Here is a 21,093-nt window from a genome sequence, read left to right on the forward strand (position 1 = left end):
CAAACTTTTGTCGGCTATTAATTCTCGTCGTAGTTTTGCGCCAAACTTTTGTCGGCTATTAATTCGTCTCGACGAGAGGAATAGAAAAAGTAAAATTTCTTTACTTTTACTCAAGTATTTTGAGAAATAACCATTTTTAGCGCAAACATTCATGTAGAATTTTTGACAAACATTCTAAATTGATTTTTAGAAGCTAGAATCTAAGAATTTGTCAAAATAATTTTTCGTAAATACTGACTATGAGCTCTAAAACGCTTTTTTTTTTGTTTTTTTTCAAATCTCAGAAAATCGGTTAGTGGGTTAGTTTTTAGCATTAGAAGGGAATGGCGTGGGTGAAACTTGAACCTTGCCCAAGTGCATGAGAGCATAGAATCGTCCCACTGTGGCTCACACTCTACTTGCAACTGGTTTTTGCTCATGATGTCACTAGAAAATATTGATTAGTAGTAGTAATATTCTTAGATGTCCTCTTTATAACTTTGTTGCTAGTTAACCCTTAGTTTTTTGTTTTCTAAGTGATATGAATTTCGAAAAAGAGATGGTGGTTGTGTTCTCATCCTCTGTTTGGTATCTATACTTTTCACCATTTACGTTATATTCATATTCTTTTGGATTCTTTGCTATTAATTCTATCCATTATTCTTTTAATATTTTAAAATGTCTGGACCAACATATATATATGCATCTCGACTAATTTTCAAGGACCAATCTCACCGTATGGGATTTTATTTAAAATCGGAGCAACACCCCATAAACATAATATGCATATACTCCTATAGACACATCAATAAAATCCATTTCACTCCAACTAACACAATAATTAATTAGCCGAAACAGTGACATATTTATCTTTGAGTGCAAGTGGGATACAAAACCGTATCTTTGAGTTCACATTGCGGTGGTCCATAGGCTAAACAATGGATTACCTGCAAGAATTAATTTGTCACCAATATTTTGGCTGGGTCAAGTTGCAGGGATGGATGGAATTAGTCTCCATGATTGAAGACAAATGAAATGACAATTATAAAAGTATGGCATTCTATTATGTTTTAGTTGACTCTAACTTGCACATCTTGGGCAACTTATTCCATCTTGATACAATAATGAGATCGCCAGCCTCAATAATTCTAAGGGTACCAGTCTCTCAATACAAAATCTCTACAGATCTCATGTGTGGTGTCCACTCTAAATTTTATATAAATCCGATACACCCACGTAGACTTTGGATTTTTTGCCTCGTAATAGAGAGTTCTATATACACAATATACTGTCGAATATTATTTCGACGACTCTCACGTACAAAATCGTTTCCCCTACGTGGCATATTCTCAATATATATAGTTTTACTTTTTCTCGTTTCCTACACTTTATAGGTCGAGTAGCAAGAGTTCAATGTAAAAAGTCAAATGAAAAAACATACGAATTTCCACGCATGTTCAAGCTTCCTCTCTCATTGTGATTTTGTGCAACTAATATTGAACATAATTTGATTTTTCTGTTGCTTCCAGGCATAGCACGGGTACAGGCTAGTTGGGATTGATAATCCTCCTTTGTATGGTTTAATTTTCTCGAATCAATGAAATTTTTTACTATTTTGACCAAAAAAATAAAAAAATGTGTATGTGTGTTTCAATGCTTGGATTTCAATGGGCTCAGCTCATTGGAGTAATTGTATATTCATGTGTATCAGTTATTTTATGGGAAATTTAACTCCCAATATCCATGTCTTGGTAGTTGTGATTCGTGAAAGTGAAGCACATCCATTTTGGACGAGAAATTAAATACTAGTAGCAGTAGTTAATCATGTATGTATATGATGCTTCACATTTGCCAAGCACCCCGTGCAAAGTAGGTGCAAAGCAGCCGTTCCGACCGTTCATCTCAACAATCGACGGCTCGAATATTAATCGAGCTATGAACGGTTTAGATTTGCATGCACACAAATTCAATCCAAATCGTCCATGCGGAGATGAACGACTGGATCAACCGCTTTACATCGCTTTGCAGAGAGATGCTCGACAGCATCCCTGTCTCATTCTCCTATGCATATGTTGGGTCACCAAACTTGTATATTTTCAAAAAAAAAATACTGTAGTAATTGTTTTGCTTATCTGACCATTGAGATTGAACTCGTGGTGGAAATCCCTAGTGAGATCATCAGCTTTGAATGTTACTATAATAATGCTTTGGTGATAAAATTTGTGAACCAAATAATTCGGAAATTGAAGCGTACCCATATGTAATGTACAACAATTGATCACAATGTCATAGCATGACTCTAAGGGTCCGTTCCAGAAACCTTCTTAAAAAATAAGCAGCTTATTTCACATTTTCAAACTCAAAAATAATGTAAATGAAAAATATTTTTAAAATTTTTTTTGCATCGTATAAAAGATCTCGATAAGATCTTTCAAACAAGATCCATATTACATATTTTTAGATTTCAATAAATTCATAATTTTTTAGCTTGAAATTGCCTTTTTAAAAAATAAGAACTTTTTTTATGTTTCGGAACGGGGCCTAATAGTGATTTTAAGGTAGGTTATAATATAGATTTCTGATGATAATTCAACCGTAATCTTATTTAAGGAGAAGCACTCCGAACAGGAAGCTTCCCGGCAACTTCCGCCAAAAGTTGTTTAATTAGTGCAAAAACCAAAACAATTAGTGCAACAAAAACCAAAACAATTACTATTGTATGTGGAGACTGAGACACAATGAATACCAAAGAGCCTGTAGACAGTTGGACTATTAGGGCATAATATTATAAGTACCTCTAATATGTAGTATACATATTAACCAATTGAGGCTAGCTTAGTTGGTCAGAACTCTTGCATCTCATTAGGATGTACAGAGTTAGAATTTCTCCACCTGCATATATGTAGTGTCCCGAATTTATACTAGTGTCCCGAATTTATACTATGTACAGTATTTCATATCTGATATAAAAAGGGATTTATCCCCAATTTAGTCAGTTAAATGAATTAGATACCAAATTATAATGATATACAAACAAATTGAACAAGTTAAACTAATGCAGTCTTCCAATTGAATATCCTAAAATGGGAAAAGAAAAATCTAAATGAAACCTTATATCAGTTGGTTCCCCCTTCATATCCACGAAAACGAAATTTGACTTGCTCAACAACATGCCAATATCACGAATACGAACCTACATTTTTTTTTTTTTTTTAGCACAGTCAATTCATTTCAATAACAAAGCTCGAAGCAATACAGATTTCATCAAAAGATACAATAATGAGCCAAAACTATCCAGACTTTGACACAGGTACCCCCTGTAGAAATAAGACCGGCAAAATCGCCAGATGAGAACCAATCAAGGACTAGATAATAGAGAATCCCAAACGGACCGGATCCCAACTCAAACCTACATATGTGTTCTCTATTGAGCACAGCATACTTTAAGTTACACCCTCATGACAATTAGGGGCGGAGCTAGGCTTTGGGCACGGGGTGACACCGTTAAATAAAAATCTAATTTATATGTTGTGTAGAAAAATGTGAAGGCAAAAATTAAAATGTAATGCCATATAATTAGATTTTGTCGTGAGTTTCTTTTGAAAAAGAAATAAATGGTTGTTTAACCTCTCTTGTGTTATGCAAACACAAGACTTTTTGGCCATCACCAATGCATATTCTCTATCTTCAAATCTCTCTCTATTCCTCCATTTTAGAGGAATTAATCAATCCAACTCATCCTCTATATTTGCCTCCATTTTGAGGATTGGTTTTGATACTCCATTTTTGGAGGATCAAAAATTTATGGAGGAATGGAGGAATAGAGGCAAAGATGGAGTATATTGGATTGGAGAGGCTATAGTTTGGTCCTCAACTCCAAATCTCTACTTTTTTTCTTTTGTTTCCAGTCGAAGGAATGAAGGAATAGAGATGTGTGGATTGGAGTTAATAGGAATTGTAAAATCCTTCAAAATCACTTTTTCAATATAAGATTATATTTTTATCCTCCAAAATGGAGGAATAGAGATGCCCTTACAGTATTAATTTTTCTTGATTCGAACAAGCCATTCTCTGAATTGCAAGTTTTACAATAGTTGTACAAACTATTGCTTATGCGTAAATACCTAGTCAATCTAACCACATTAGTTATTATGAAAAAAAATGTGTTAGAATGGGTCATGTAAAAATTTAATGTCTTGCTTTTCAATTAGTGGAAAAAATACAAATTTTGTAGGAATCTATACAAATTTAATGTCTTGTTTGAGTAGTTTCAAATTCAAGAAAAGTTTCACTGCTGGAATAGAATGTGTACCGGCTATAAAATGCAACACTGTAATCTTTTGCTTATGGTGCTTTTATTTATTGCCCAGGCTTGGTCAGCTGTCCCGAATGTTGTGTAGAAAATCGATTCCCGAGAAAAGTAACGTGAGGTGAAGTAAAAGATTATGAAATTCATTTTTACGTGTGTGTTTTATTGATAAGAAATCTTGCAGGAAAATTAGAATTTATTCTATTTGGCAGAATTTATTTTGCAGGAAAGTGACTTTCAGCGAGAAAATTGAAGCTATGAGTCATACGGTTTTTCTGATAACTAAACATACAAAAAATTACGAGAAAATTTAATTTTTCCATCCTAAAAGATTATGACTGAAAAAAAAAACCTCAATGAATAACTCAAACTGGATATTATGTTGGGCCCATAATGGAAAACTGGAGAGGTCCATTTTGGGGGTCTACTGTAAAGAAGCCCAATCCGACTATCAGTTTCATCCAACATTGACATGCTTCCCTTCCAATTCAACTGTTCGAATCCAACTGTTCTAATCAGGTAATCCGCAAAACCTTCCACCGATCCCTGCATCAAATTCACAAACCATTCCCCATTAGGAGTAGATTTATACGGTGATCTCTTGCTTATTCATCACCTATCATCAGAACCCCCTTTTCCGATGGCGAGAATTGGGAGAATCGGCAGAAATGGTGGAGCAGCACCCATCAGTTCAACTCTTTCTATTTTATTATTGCTGTTGATGTCCCTTGCTTCCAATTCTCTCGCTTACAGACCTGGAGACATCGTACCCATGAGCAAGAGCGGCCAATACCACTCTGTCAGTTGTCCAAACCCCTCTCTCTCTCTCTCTCTCTCTCCGTATTGATTTTATTACTGATCTGGGTATTTGCCGTGTTTTGTATTGTGTGCATCAGTCGAGAACAGTTTTGCATGACATGATTGGTCGCCACTGCCCAATCTTTGCTGTAAATCGTGAGGTGCCCCTTCTTTTACGATGTGCTAATTGGGTTTTTTTTTTTTTTTTTTGAAGTTTTTTTTTGTTGTTGCGTGAATTCAATATTTCTGTATTTGAACTTGGTGCTAACTTCTTGTAGGCTTTAATTCCTATACCGAAACCAACTGGCTACACTGGTGCTGATCCGTATAAGATGTGAGACACCTTTCTTCGAGCCTCTTATATAGTTTTTTCGGCAATTCCATTTGGTGGCATATAGCTGGTTGAGTAGATTACTTCATTGATTTATGTTTAGGAACTTAGCATCACTTCATATGTTGCAAATATCCTCTAAAATTGTGAGAAGGTTGTTACTTTCACTTTGTTGACCTAGTGGGTGCATCATTCCAGTTTTTGATCTGGGTATTTGCCTCTGAAAGTTTTTCTTTTCTCCACTTCCATTTGTTAACATTTAGCTGATTCAGTGGATCACTTCGTGGGTATTTTTTTAGGAACTTAGCATCACTTCAGAGGTTGAAAAATCTTCCAACATTGTGACAAGGTTGTTACTGTTTTTTTGTTAACCTAGTGGGTGCATCATTCCAATTTGCGATAATGTAGGTTGGTAGCCATGTTAGGATGTATATTTATTGGTGAATAATGGAAGCAGTCTGAAATCCCCCATCTGGAGTCAATGAACGAAGGATTCGTGGCAATATATTCCATCTTCTATCAGTAGTTGTGTTTAGATGATGAGCGTAAGATTCCCGATGAAGGCATCTTCTTTAATCATTTGTGGGGGCTCTTGAACTAGATTTCCTATTGTTTCAAATTCGTGTATGAAGTTCATTTCAAAATAGGAATTATCTGTTATGTTGTGCCTTATAACTACTTGTAATGCTTATAGAGAGTCCAATGGCACAAGGGGTCTGGGTCTTAATTTTCTTGGAAGCTAGTAACATTTGGCTTTGTTCGCTATTTATAAAGTGCCGTGAAGAAGTTAGTTTTATCAATTTAAGCAAAATGCCCTAATAGTTACTCAATGCGCTTCAAATTCTATCACAAGTGTGGAGAAGTGATGCTTTCAATGTGCATGTTTTTGTTCGTATGTTGCGCTGTTATCCAAAGATATTCTTAGAACACTTCTTTTGCAGATCATTTCAAGTTGGAAGAGAGAAGTTTTTGATTCCATGGCTTTTGGTGATAAATCGAAAGGGCCCTGAGGTTCCCATGATTGACGTTCTTTTGGTAAGGGTCACAATGTGGGAAACTTGTTTACATCATTAAGTTTCATATTTATGGCATCTTTAAAGAAGCTGTGAAATACTACGAAGTACTTTTTAAGTTTGTAATATTCTCATAATCGTTTTGTAGTAATAAGTTTTTAATATTCTAAAGTTATGGAGATGTTTTTGTTCCAATGTTATGCAGAGGTACTCTGGGAGCGATTTGCTTGGTGTCACTGCCAAAGTTGTAGATATGCCACATCACTGTATGTAGCTCCGTGACTAACTTCTTGCTTGGAAGTCGTATTACATTAAAATCACCTGGAAGTTGATATGCATTTACTTTGCTCCATTTACTTTGTGGACAATGTTAAGATATTACAACAACCTGCTAGAAGTTTATTGCTTGCAAAGCCTTGTGTTTGCATACTTCTTATTTTGTTATCTTTCATGTGATTGCTCACAAAAGACTAGACATGCAAGGGTTCTTTTACTTTGTGGTCAACAAAGTAACTTACAGTCACATCTTGCGGATATGGACGGCAAGAATTTCTTAGCAAAGGTGTTCGGTTGAAAAATAGAATTCAGAAATGGAGTGAAGTTTATCGCTGATGTAATATAAGATGGATGGGTCTTCTAAAGTATGGTAAATTAGTTTCTTAAATCATGATGCAAAAAAAGTTGAGTGCAAGGTTGGGAGAAGTGAAGTAAAAAAAAACTTGTAGATATTCTTGAAACTTACTATGAAGGGTAAAATAGGCAACTAAAGAGATGAGAATATCAGAGGGTGTAGGATAGTGGGAGTCCATTAGGCTGTGAAGGCTCTCACTGCCACCCTCTTTCTCTCTTACAGTGCGTGGCTCTCTCCTTCACCTCCGGTGGTTTCCTCACCATTGTGATCGCACAAAAATGCATAGAGATCAACTTCTGCCGAGTTTGGTGATTCCTCACTTCTTCTCTGATGATTAGAATTTCATTACGACTCTTCAAGCACGGTGAAGGTGCTGGTGTTCCCTCCTGCCAATTCAAAATTTGCTCATAATGCTATCGTAGGGAAAGTTTCAAGTCTCCCATCCAGACTCCAGTGAATTTTTCCACATTCTACACTTAAATTCTATGACTTTGGGTTGTCTCCGGTTCCAGTTCTGTTGCATGAAATGTTATATTTTGTGCCTCAATCCTTTCCTTGTTTTGTAGACAACGCATCCTTGTTACGATCAGAATAATTAAAATGCTCTACGTGAATCCCTTGTACATTTTTAGGATGGATCAAGTTATAATGAATTCATCTCTCTCTTGAGCAGATCTTGAAATACATCCAGACATCCGTAGCCAATTTTGGAATCCACAACATTGGCCGAAGCACGTGCTTGTCAGATACACATGGTTAGTGATACTGTTTATAGACTCAGTGTGTCTTGCAAACTTTCTGGTTATTGGTTGATTGTTTCACTGTTTAATTTTGTGGAAACTAATGACATTGGTGACCTGAAGTCTTTGAATGGACTTTAGAGGTGACTAGCTTGAAATGATTAGTACCATGATAATGCATGTGAGATTTTCCTTCTTTTTTAGTTGTTTAATTTGTATTGTTGGCATACCATTATGCAATCAGAACCTTTTGTCCTAGCTCATACTCAAACTCGATGGACTTTTGGACCTTTGGTTTTAATGCCTCTGGTTACCCCAAATCTTTGTTTACCCATGCAGGTAATGCTTTGGAAATTAGGGGAGCAGGTAGTGGAAGTTTCTGTATGATTGAATCTTTAAGATTTGTTTCCCTTCTACCTTTTAGTTCATCGTGATGGGACATTATCAGAAACTTGCATTTGCATTGCTCTGCTTTTGACTTGTGTGTGAGGGTCTGTTTGGTTATAAGATCACGAACCCCTGGGGTTGGTGATCAATCCAGCCAATCTACTCACAGCAGCTCCATCTTTGGGATTGGATCACGTTGTCTTTATTCCACTCTGATCTATATGGATGGGTTTGATTGAAGCTATATATCATATATGTTCTTCAGGGTCTGCTGTATGCATGAGAGCAGCATGTTGAAATGCTGATATAGCTACATACAAGGAATTCATAATGTGAAACATGATGTCGCTTCACATGTGGTATAATCTAAGAAGCATGGACACGTCTACCTCCTCATGTATCAGTGTCGGTCACAAACAAGACACGACCCAACACAACACCTCTGAACATGTGTCGGACACAACTTAATGCTTGTCCTATATTTAATTATCTTCTTTTTAGTCAGACACTTAGGACACATTGCAGTCACTCTTGGGACATGTTGTGGACACACAGAGTTGACTTGTATCTCTTAACTGATTCATTTTGTATTTTTCTCGTCTTATTTTGGTAGAAATGATATTTTTGGCTTTTACACAAATTCCTATGATACATCTATGATGTTAGTGTATTCTATATTCGATGTGGCCTAGTTTTGGGAGAAATGACATTTTCGCACGTCCATGTCCATGTCATGTTGTCTCTGTATCCCATCTTTGTATATGTTCTTAGGGTAGAATAAAGTAATATCTGCAGATGTGAGTGCTTGCCTTCGGGTGGAATGTGTCCAATAGATTCTACATTGTTGTTCTTTTAAAGAGCGTGCAGCTCCCTTATTCCTTTTCTATTCTATAGAGTTGAGTCATGGTTCTGGTGTATGCAGGAAAGAACAGTCAGAGATAGATGTGACTTCTGGATTTTATGTTCTGTTTGGATCAGGTAAGAAAGGTCAATGAAAAAATATCTGTTTTCCTTGTTAATTGCTGCTATACTTGGATCAAAGATTCGTGAAGGAATTTGTCGAGGGAAAGAAACTCCGAGGGATTTCCCTTGACAAATTCAATTTGTGTTTCACTGTTTCCATTATGCTTTTCTTTTATAACCAATCCGTGCACAAAGCTGATGTGCTGGCGCCCATTTGCTATTTGACTATTATGGTATGTTTTGGATCTTGAATTGGTGGAGAAAGAATGAAAAAAGAGAGAGAGAGAGAGAGAGAGAGAGAGAGAGAGAGAGAGAGAGAGAGAGAGAGAGAGAGAGAGAGAGAGAGAGAGAGAGAGAGAGAGAAGAAAAAGGACAGGAAAAGAAAATGAGGTCAAGCAAGCAGAATTTTCTTTCTGGTTAGGCTATGGAATATAAAGGCGTATGCCTGCTGAGGGGAGCACATTTGAATATAAAGGCATCCAAGTATTCATTCCGTTGAAATTTTCTTTCCCTCAACAAATTCACGATCCAAACGTAGTATTGGTGAATGATTAAGAAGCAGCACCTGCCTGAAATTCAAGCTATTAAAGACTGGAGGAATTCTGAGTCATTCATTTTTAGGGGCCTTCAGTCTTACCTTTAAAAAAATGGAGTAGGTTTGGTTCGAAGTTCATCCTTGACCCTTATATTCATTATCACCTGCATGATATGCTTTGGCAAATTGACGACATCATTCCTCACCCATCTGGTTTCTTTTTTGCATGTAAAACAGGGCTTCTGATGACATTTATTCTCTCGATATACATCTTGCAATCCTCTCGTGATAAATTTGCTAGGTATGGTCTCTTTTTTCTATTACATAGTGGATGTCCATGCCTCCAAAAGGCCGAAGCTAGGTCTTTTATCCACTCATGTTTTCTTTTTACTTCCGCACAACAATGAAAGAGATGTCGGATCTTTCTTGGCGTCTTGATTGAGAATGATGGAGTTCTGCATTTCTTCCCAGGTTTGTGATGGAAACTGTTGCAGAAACGAATATGCCTGCTGAGGGAGTGGCGAAGGTTGAGTGATAAAGCTCTATAAAGTTCTCCAACCGATATCTTTATGTTCAGGCCTCTCAAAGACTAAAGAATTTGAATGAAATCGCTTAGAGGAGGTTCGAAGACATGTTTCAGCAACATTTTTTTTGATTGCTCCAAAAAAGGAGAGTCTAGCGACTGTTTGTTTTTCTCCAATTTCCGCTTGGAGGTTGTGAGGAAGTGTTTCGTGACTTGTGTAATAGCAGAAGACAGTGAGACTTTGACCTCTGTTCGTCCGCGAAAGAACTTCCCGATACAAAACCAAAGTACTAATTCTCTAGAAAGAATTTCAGGCTGATGTGGAGGATCATAGGTATCATGGTGCAAATCTTGCATATGTGGGCATGTACCCCGTGAACTGTAAACTGATTTCCCCCCCTCAAAGCTCTTAGCTTTGGGGGTGTTTCCAATAGAAGTGGAACAGATTTTAGATTACAGCTTTAATTATGCTTTAGATTATAGGTTTTAGCTGCCAATATTGTTTGCATCAGCAGTGGTTAGCGGGGTGTTAGTAGGTTAGACCTCAAGGGATTGTAGAGGCTATACATCAGCAGGGTGTTAGTACATTAAGCTGCAGCACTTGTGGTATTATTTGCTCCTTCCTAAAGTTTTCGGTTCGAAACTTCTCAAATGCTATCAACTCTTTAGGGCCAGTTCATATGGAGCATTGCTCTGGTTTTATTTGGGATCCTTGCTAGTGGATGGTGGAATTGTTCTCTAAGGAATTGTTGAGATTTACGTAAGCTGGTCCCTCCGTCCCTTTTTTTGTGTTCAGTATTTCATTTTGAGCTGTCCCTTAATAAGTGTCCATTTCGTAAAGTTAGGGGGGGGGGGGAGTAAAAGTTGGTGTATTGTCTATTTTGTTTCTAAAAGTAGATTTTATTTTAAAAAGTTAATGAGTAAAAGTGTAATGATGATGGGTAAGTAGGGAAAGTGGAGGAAAAAGTTGATGTGAAAGGTGTAATGATGATGTCTTTTTAATAAGTTGGAGTTACTTAATAATTTGGAGTTACGAAGCAGGACATTTAAAAAGGGACGGAAGAAGTAGCTAATATCGAACATTTGCTTCCAAAAGTTAACTGTGATAATGAGTAGCTATAGTAGTATCCGTTATTTCAAGTGCTGGTGGCTGATAATGAACTGAGTTGGGGAATTCATGAAATCGTGGGAAACGCCTAGAGAAGTGGATAAGTAATGGTTAGGTTTACATCGGCTTTGCCTCAGTTTTAATTAAACCCTTCGTAGTAGACAATATGATTGATAAGTACAACAGAAATTAGTCGAGATGCGCATTAGTCAATCAAAACACAATGTCTTATGAACAAAGTTAATTACGTTGTTTTCCCACCCTATTAAAGGGGTTATTGCACTCTTTACTAATGATAATGAAAAACAACACCAGAAAGTCCATCTCTACTCTCGTGGACTCGAAATTTTGGACAAGGTGGTAACATATAAGAAACCCCACATATTTCATTGCGGAATCTTATATTTTATGGGCCAAATGACCTCACTTGCCATATGGTCTCGATACATGAATTTCAGAATATGATTACGGAACTGATAAAATTGGCAAAAAGGGACAGGATCAAACATTTCAATGGGTGCGCTAAGAACTTATAATTGCCATTAATATGTCATGTCAACAAAGAAGCACTTTTAAGAAGAGAGATCATGAAAAGGAAAACCATTCTTAGGTGGAAGCATGCAATAGCAAATTTTAATGACCCCCAAAAGGTTACTTATGATATTAGTAATCAACAGTACAACCCTGCAATGGATTGATGGGACTTTGTTAATTACAAATGCTTAAAATGATACGAATTTCTAAAAGAAAAATTGTATCAGTTGTGACATAATACTAATTAATTACTCCCATATGGCGCTCTACCTCCTCCACCCACTTCACATTTATTAGTACAGTTTTAATTTGTAAAGAACAACATGGGAATTAAAAAATGTATGTGGGAACACATAGTTGTAATAAATTAAAGTCAAATATTGGATACAAAGGGTTTTTTGTTTTTCCCAGTTAGGGTCAGCTGAATCATCCAAATTGCTTCAACGAAAGTTACACATATATGTAGGGGTTTAAATTTCTCTCTCTTTCTGTTTGAACAAAGAGAATAACCTTTGTTCTAAATCAAACCAAACCAAACCGAATCGAGTCTTGTGTTCTATTAATTGAGATCGACTACATGAATCTTATTTTTTTATTGGGCTCATATGCCGATTACGATCCATGCATGTCATAAACATTTAACGAGACTTTTACGTGGCTTTCAAGTACTACTTAACAGTTAAGATATAACCCTTCTCTTTTATCCATGAATGGGACCAGTTGTAAAAAAGATAAGAGAGAGAGAGAGAGAGAGAGAGAGAGAGAGAGAGAGAGAGAGAGAGAGAGAGAGAGAGAGAATAACCCTTTAAATTACCACCTCGAATAATGTTTCGCAAAATAATAATGAAAACCTTAGTTCCTTAACAAAGGAAATTTTTAGAAGTCGCAGAAAGTATAGAAGGATTAAAATTCGAAGATTTCATTAGAATGCACAAGTTCTGTCTTTTCAATTTATCGCATAAATAAGTGAAATACATGTTTAATTGGTATAATTTTTAGTTAATTTGTTCATTGGGGATGTTCTTAGATTGCAAAAACTGAACGGTACATTGGCCCTCGTGTCAAATTCGTGGGTTTGACTTCCATTGTCTACATAAAAAAAAACTATATAAGATTGTCTTGCGATTAACTTTCAAATTCGGAATGATTTGTCGAAGAGTGCAAGCGTACGTAAGTTGTTCCGCACACGCGATTATCGCAAGCTAGATGCATGCTTATTCTGAGCTGAGGGTTCAACTAAAGAAATGTGGAATATCCTCTTCCGCAACTGGAAATGTTAAACTGTTTGAGACAGTAACGAAGCAGTGCTCCAAGTCATGGACCACCTTGGAGAGATCGAGAGTACCAGCTCTCATACCCTAAGCATACACCAAGGGGCAAACGGAAAATTATTTTATAAACAAAAGGAATGGAAACGAATAAAAATTGAAAGATTCCAATTGGGGAAATAATGCTGGTTTTGAGAACTAAAAAGGTGATTAATTATGACTTTTTTTACATGGTTAATTTTTAGCTTTTGAGCTTTTCCTGGTTGTGTGCCAGGTTAAAGTCCATCAACACTTGTACTTAAGTTAGGTACTCCTACTTAATTAGAATGGACTACATGATTTGGTCGACATTAATATTATTTGATTAATTGAGAAAGAGTATTAATACTAGTAGTTTAATCAAACATTTTAGTTCGTGACGAAGACATTTTGGCACAACTTGCAAAAGGGTGCTAGCTAGTGAACTAAACTTTCAATGCATGGGACTAATTACTATTAATTAGAAGCATGTGCTAAAAGTCCTTTTATATTAAAGAGGTATTGGGTACTTCATCTATGCTTCAAGCATTCTTATTTGGATTGACGTTTTTAATGTAGGCACCGTTTGTTTCGATGTAGTAAAATAATTCTGGAACAAATAATTTTTGTGTAAAGTATTTTTTAGTATTTGATTCACAAATAAATTTACTATAACAAAACATAATATGAGAAATAGGATAAGAAATAATAAGGAAGGAAGGAGAAGATAGCCAATGATCTACATCTATAACCTTTAAATGTATGTACATATGCATATACTCATGATCGATGAAAGGATAAAAACAAAAGGAAAATCATATTTAGAAACGAGAAGATCATGGAACTAGGAACAAGCTGTAGATTAATTGCCCCCCACCCCCCCCCCCCCCCCCCCCCCACCCACCCAAATCATTTAAGGTTAATAACCTCTATAGAGTTTAATTTCACCTTTGTAGAGTTTAATTTTCAAGTGTAAGGGTGAAGAAACCGCGCGAGAGAGAAGTCAGAGTCTAAATGATGAGCACCCAATTTTGTAGATATTTGGTGCGACTAGTCCCATTTTATTTTTTTTAACTTATGTTTATTTAGTTTTTATAGCGATTTTGCACGTAAGGTGTGTTTTTAGTGTTTTCAGGTAAACCGTGTGAATAAAGCGTATTTGAATGCCAAGGAATGCTCTAGATGCAACCAAGGGCTCAAGGTCACGTGCCACCCCTTTGTGGTGCCCGAAGAGTCATGAAGAGATGGTTTGGAGGTTACTCGGGTCGCCCAAGGGTCAAGAGAATTGAAGGAGATATGAGGATTTTCTCAAAACTATTTATTTTCCGACCAACTGATGGTAGAATTGCCATATCTTTTGATGTACAAATGATCTTGGATTCAAACTACTTGGGTTAGAAAGTAGACTCAACGAGCTTTCCAACGGTACAAGGAACACCCAAATCCGAGTTCGAAAGTGTCCGGAGTGAGGCTCCGAAGTTCAGCCAAAATCTGCCATAACAGCGTGGTATTGATACAGTCATTTTTGCCGTATCGATACCATAAGGAAACAGAGAGATTGGAAAAAGTGCCATAGGACTTCTGTATCGATACAAACATTTTGGCCGTATCGATATGGTGACCTTTTTCTGCAGATTTTTGCTATTTTTTGGACTTTCCACTTATGGAATACTTTCTACTTTTAGTATGTTTCTAAATATTCGTGGAGAGAGAAGTGGACATGTATAAATACCCTTCTCTCCACTTTATCTCATTATGTAGATATTTATGCTTTAAGTCTTTCTTCTTTCCGAGGAAATCTCCATAGTTTTCAAGCTTTGTTCCAAGTTAATTCTCTAAAGAACTCTAGTAAGTCTTTCTCGTTTGTTAATTTCTTGTTCATTAATGTTGTAGCTACGGACTAGATCCTTACTAATATCAAGTTTATTTTCATTTCTATTGGTTAAACATGTTTTCAATATTTAGCATGATTTCTAGTCTTTTTCAATATGTGTGAGTAGTTATTTGGCTAAGTCTCGGGGTAATCTTTCCCAATGACTTAGGGTGTTATTTGGTTCTCAAACCTTCGGGCTTAAAATCATGGTTTTCGGAATTAAATTAACCTAGCCATTTTGGTCTAAGTGAGGGGTGTTAACTCCTTAATATGTTGTTTAGTCAAGCGGTCTTGGCAATCAGCATATTGAGGGTTTGTGGCCTCCTACGTATTAGATATATTAGCAAAAATAGGATGGTTTAGTTCTGTTTAATCACATCTTTTGATAAATGCAGTCATTAAAGTTAAATCTTCCAGGCGTAAGCACGCGGTCGTGACTCTCGCTTGAGTTATAATTGAGAACCGGTAACGGCTTTTGTTAGGGATGGATGAACCCTAGACTTGCCTCTTTTTAGTTCATTAAGTACATTTCTAGTCTTTCTTCTTAGTATTTCCACTTTCAAAGCAACACTAAAGTTGGCCGTCTTAAACGCTGAAATCCACCATATAAAACCTAAAATCCAATTAAGCTATTTTCAATTCTCTATGGGTACGATCCTTGCTTAGCCTCAAATCTCGCCTTCAAATATAAGGTTGAAACACCCCAAGCGTAGGGCTAGGTCGTCGATAGCATAATAACCAAAAAGTCCGGGATCGTACCCTTGGAGAATCGAATATAGCTTAATCGGATTGTAGGTTTTATATGGTGGTTTCGGCGTTTAAGACGGCCAACTTGGTTTTCCTTTAAACGGTGGAAAAGATAGCGAAAAAGACTAGAAATGAACTTTATGAACTAAAAGAGGTAAGTCTAGGGATCATCCTTCCCCTAACAAAGGCCGCTACCGGTTCTCAAAATAACTCAAGCGAGAGACACGACCGCGTGCTCACGCTCGGAAGATTTAACTTTAACGACTACGTTTATCAAAAGATGTGATTAAACGGAACTAAACCAACCTATTTTTGCTAATGTATCTAACACGTAGGAGGTCACGAGCCCTCGGTATGCTGCTTGCCTAGACCGCTTGACTAAACTTCATATCAAGGAGTTAACACCCCTCGCTTAGACCAAAATGGCTAGGTTAATGAAATTCCGAAAACCATGATTTTATGCCCGAGGGTTCAAGAACCAAATAACACCCTAAGTCTTTAGGAAAGAGTAGCCCAAGACTTAGCCAAGAAACTACTCACACATATTGAAAAGGCTAGAAATTATACTAAGGAATGAAAACATGATTAACCGATAAAAACGAAAATAAACTTTGATATTAGTAAGAATCTAATCTGTACAAACAACTTTAATAAACGAGAAATTAACAAACGAGAAAGACTTACAAGTGTTCTTGAAAGATTTAACTAAGAAAGCTTGGAAGACATTAATGGAGAAAGACTAACCTAAACTAACTACCTACTACTTTTACAAGTGAGAGAGAGAGGAGTATTTATACAAAAAGACTCTCTCTCTACTCCAAAATATCCAGAAACACACCAAAAGTAGAAAGTTGCCACTTATGAAAAGTTAAAAGCTGTCAAAAAGTAAGTCGGTAAGCCTCCCGTATCGATACTCCAAAGCCATATCGATACTGAGCTATTTTGCTCTGAAACCCAGGATTCCCCGTAGACGACCCGTATCGATACAAAAGGAACCATATCGATACGCAGATAACCGTATCGATACGCTAAAGCCTTCAAAACTCTCTGTTTCAATGAAGTATCGATACTCCAGAATCCGTATCGATACGCTGAAGGCTGGATTTATGACTTCCTTCTGTTTTGAAACCGTATCGATACTCCAAAATCCGTATCGATACGGTTCTGCTTCCTGGTAGATCAAGTCCCTTGTGCCCCGATTTGACACCTGACGGCCCATGGCACGCTCCGGACACTCCCGAACTCGGATTTAGGTGTTCTTTGGACCGTTAGAAAGCTTGTCGAGTCTACTTTCTAACCCAAGTGCTTTGCTTCAAAAGTAATTTATACATAAAAAGTTATGACAATTCTACCCTCAGCTGGTCGGAAGATGAGTAGCTTTGGTAAAATCCTCACTTCTCCTTCAATTCCCTTGACCCTTGGGCGACTCGAGCAACCTCCAAACCATCTCTTCATGACTCTTCGGGCACCACAACGTGGTGGCACGTGGCCTTAAGTACTTGGTTGCACCCGGAGCATTCCTTGGCATTCAAACACGCCTTATTTATACGAATTACCTGAAACATACAAAAACTTACCTTACGTGCAATATCGCTATAAAAGCTAAATAACGCAAGTTAAAACCACATAAAACGGGACTAGTCGCACCAGATATCTACAATATTGGGTGCTCATCAATCCTGGACTTTTCGGTTATTATGCTACCGACGATCTAGCCCTACACTTGAGATTTTCAACCTTATATTTGAAAGCAAAGTTGTGGTGTTAAGCACTAAAGACATAAGAAATGACTTATTACAGGTAATTTAAGAGGAAAACATTATCAGTCATGTATGGTGACACGTTGTACTTTAGAAAATATTTTACACTGCTTTTGTCCAACCAAATTAAAAACAAAAAATGATTAAAATATTTTACATTGAAACAAACAAATGGAGCCAGTCAAAGTATTCATATATAACATGTCACAGCTCCAATCTTATCTCATGCTTTCGGAATATGGGTTTTGAAAACAGGTTAAAAGGGTGTTCCATTTTCTGAAAAAAAGAACTTTTAGAAAAAGAAGGCAATTTCAAGCTCAAAAATCATATATTTACGCAAATAATTTTCCTACCAATATGGATCTTGTTTGATAGATCTCATTAAAATCTTTTAAACGGTGCAAAAAAAAATTGGAAAAATATTTTTCATTTGCATTATATTTGAGTTTGAAATTACCTCCGTTTAAAAAAAAGAACTTTTTGTAAAAGTGGAACACCACCTAATACTGCAAGCTAGACATGTAGAAAAAATTGTCTTGGTCTTGGATACCCTTTGAGAATATAAATTGATCGAGCACAGCAAGAGATGACCATATCTTACGTACGGTAAATCATTCAACAGCTAATTGAAAAATGAAAGAACATGCACAAACGAGACATCAAACGGCCGGACATGAATCCCTAGCTTGTCTTCCAGTAATATATAACTCAATGGCTTAGAGGTAGCTAGACAGGCATATTTTTAGGTTTAAAGTCTAAGTAAACGACTGATATATTCTTATTCTACTCCGTAACTATATATGTAGTTTAATTTCACCAATGTAATATTTTGCGATTTCTCATTAAAATCACGTTTTGATTACCCTTAAAATCACGTTTTGATCACATTGAGCGGCTCGGATCATCAAAATTTGATTGGAAACTTTGGGTGTTTTTTTAGGTGTCTCCGGAACCGCCCTGATATACATATATAAGTTAATTAAATAGGTGTTTGGTTAAAAAACTTGTGATTTGGATTAAACATGCATGCATGTCTTGGATATACGATTCCACAAAGGGTGATATATACAATACAATACCATGAGGGTGTTACTATTAATTCAATCACTATTGTAGTGGTCCGAATATTCTGGTTCGGTCACAATCGCTACGTTCGGCGGAAGGCCACGAGGCTCAGCCATGTCTTCTATTAGAGCTCATCCACGAGGCGCGGCTCATCCCGGAGTTAGTCCACAAGGCTTGGCCATGTCTCCCATGACAGCTCCCACGAAGCTCGGCTCTGCCCAGAGCTAGGCAACTGGACTCGGCCTTGTTTCCCATGATAGCTCCCACGAAGCTCGGCTCAGCCTGGAGCTAGGCAACTGGGCTCGGCCATGTTTCCCATGATAGCTCCCACGAAGCTCGGCTCGGCCCGGAGCTAGGCAACTAGGCTTGTCCATCTCCCCACAATGCTCCCTCGAAGCTCAGCTCGACCCGGAGCTAGGCAACTAGGCTCGGCCATGTCCCCACAATGCTCCCTTGAAGCTCGGCTCGGCCCCGAGCTAGGCAACTAGGCTCGGCCATGTCTCCCACAACGCTCCCTCGAAGCTCAGGCTCGGCCCGGAGCTAGGCAACTGGGCTCGGCCATGTCTCCCACAATGCTCCCTCGAAGCTCAGGCTCGGCCCGGAGCTAGGCAACTGGGCTCGGCCATGTCTCCAATGACAGCTCACACTAACTGCCTTATCCGCTACGTTACGGGTGACGTCAGCCGACGCGTGTTAGACGCATAGACGAACTTGGAGAGCAAGCCAAGAATCCTCTATAAATACCAAGGGATAGTCGTCCTAAAAGGTACATCGTCTCCTACCCTCAAAACCCTAGTCCTTTGCTTTCCTCTCTCTGCACTATTCTCATCCTCGCGCCGGAGGGCCATTCCAGGGCTTCTCCGGTGTGGTCTTTAGTCGTGTTTCGTGGTGCAGGTTAGGTTCAAAGGAACGAGGTTAGATCCAGACGAATAGCAGTTCCAGAGGAAGCGAACCACATTCATCGGAGCCCCACAACTATTGATCCGATGAATTGTCTTATTCGGTGAAATTATATATCACTTCACTATTAATCCTGTACTCAAACCAACGGCCCGAGAAGAACAGTAGAGGGATACATATATGGTAGAGTCAAGTGAATTAATGGATTTTATATGTAGTGGAGGGTTGAAATTTGCATTTCCAAAAAGAATGTACATGAGTCTGTCGTGAATCACCCAACACCTCAAGATGTCACCCATATACGCATCAATGTGCGATATTGCGTTCTTCTCCCATACTCCACAGGCTTATCGCTCCATATCTCTAGTTAATAAATTATTGTGCAACTAGCAATAAAAAAAATTGCCTTTTGGGTTGCCACTAAAATTCGTCCTGTTCCACAAACCTTCTTAAAAAATAAACAGCATAATTCACATTTTCAAACTCAAAAATAATACAAATGAAAAATAATTTTCTGATTTTTTTGCACTGTTCAAAAGATCTCAATGAGATATATTTTGCTAGAAAAATTATTTGCGTAAACACACTATTTTTGAGTTTGAAATTGCCTTATTAAAAAATAAGTACTTATTTCGCGTTCTAGAACACAAAAATTATTGTGAATTTCAAGGGGCTTGGCCGAGTAGGAATAGGAAAAACAATAAGTGTTTATCCTCCATGAGGTTGCATGTACGAATTCTATGGGGCCGAATATTTCAAACCTTGAAGCTGCTGGAGGGTTAATTTATTTGGTCGTTAACTTTACAGCTCTAGAATTAGTCAAGGTCCGGATATCCGGTTATAAGAAAATCAGAAATTATTGAGTGGACTACCTAGTAAGGAGGACCCCCATTAATTAACCACATTTTGAAGAATTTGGCAATAAAGAAGGATGGTTGAGAATTTGGAATGAAAGATTAATGGGTTCTGGAATGACGACATTGGGAATTAAAACAGTTGGCTATGATTCGTACGTCCAGATACTGCAAAAACATATATGTTGGCTATAGTAATCAATCAAATTACTTGTTATTATTTTATCTTTGGGAATGAACAAATTCAATGTAATTATGATGGGTCTAAGAAAGAGATTTATGGTGTAGAAAATCATGGTTCTTAAAAAATCATGTACTACTAGAATTTTCCAAATTAGCATTTTCCAGCTTATACGGCGAGGAAAAATGTTTTCGGACACATGTTGTATTGAGAGTCATTCGATATATGTACGTGCATGGGTTTCACAACATGAAACACAAATATTAACAACTAGTACAAGAATATATTTAATTTCCTGAATAGAATGGCGTTTCCAACTAATACGGTAAGGAAATTTCTTCGACATATATGTCCAGATACATCTCAAACACATCTAGAGTCGTTCGATGTATTATGGTTCCACATGTTTAATGTGCAATTCACGTGTATCTAATAGTTCCGAACCCTATGTCGGGAGATCCATCTCGGGTGACAAACTCAATCCCAAACACAGTCTTAGATGGAGCACTCAATAAGTGCGCAGACAATAATAAGCTACTAATAGACTTATTGCCGAAATGTTTTCCATTTTCCAAT

At 37.3% G+C, this 21,093-nt stretch overlaps 1 protein-coding gene across 1 annotated transcript; it reads left to right on the forward strand.

Annotated features, from left to right (window-relative positions):
• Nucleotides 1-4,683: 4,683 nt before the first annotated feature.
• LOC131326146 (uncharacterized) lies at nucleotides 4,684-10,665 on the forward strand. The gene is made up of 9 exons (XM_058358762.1): nucleotides 4,684-5,087; nucleotides 5,185-5,247; nucleotides 5,365-5,420; nucleotides 6,359-6,452; nucleotides 6,636-6,696; nucleotides 7,735-7,816; nucleotides 9,111-9,166; nucleotides 9,924-9,987; nucleotides 10,158-10,665. The coding sequence occupies exons 1-9, from the start codon at nucleotides 4,929-4,931 to the stop codon at nucleotides 10,219-10,221; spliced, it is 699 nt and encodes a 232-aa protein (XP_058214745.1). The 5' UTR covers nucleotides 4,684-4,928; the 3' UTR covers nucleotides 10,222-10,665.
• The last annotated feature ends 10,428 nt before the right edge of the window (nucleotides 10,666-21,093 follow it).

Source organism: Rhododendron vialii, chromosome 5a (assembly GCF_030253575.1).
Source record: "Rhododendron vialii isolate Sample 1 chromosome 5a, ASM3025357v1".
In the NCBI taxonomy this organism is placed as follows: domain Eukaryota; kingdom Viridiplantae; phylum Streptophyta; class Magnoliopsida; order Ericales; family Ericaceae; genus Rhododendron; species Rhododendron vialii.

Coding starts and splice junctions, on each gene's coding strand:
- LOC131326146 (XM_058358762.1), top strand. CDS start 4,929: ATGGCGAGAATTGGGAGAATCGGCAGAAATGGTGGAGCAGCACCCATC. Junction 5,088..5,184: donor AGAGCGGCCAATACCACTCT/GTCAGTTGTCCA, acceptor TGTGTGCATCAG/TCGAGAACAGTTTTGCATGA. Junction 7,817..9,110: donor GTGCTTGTCAGATACACATG/GTTAGTGATACT, acceptor TGGTGTATGCAG/GAAAGAACAGTCAGAGATAG.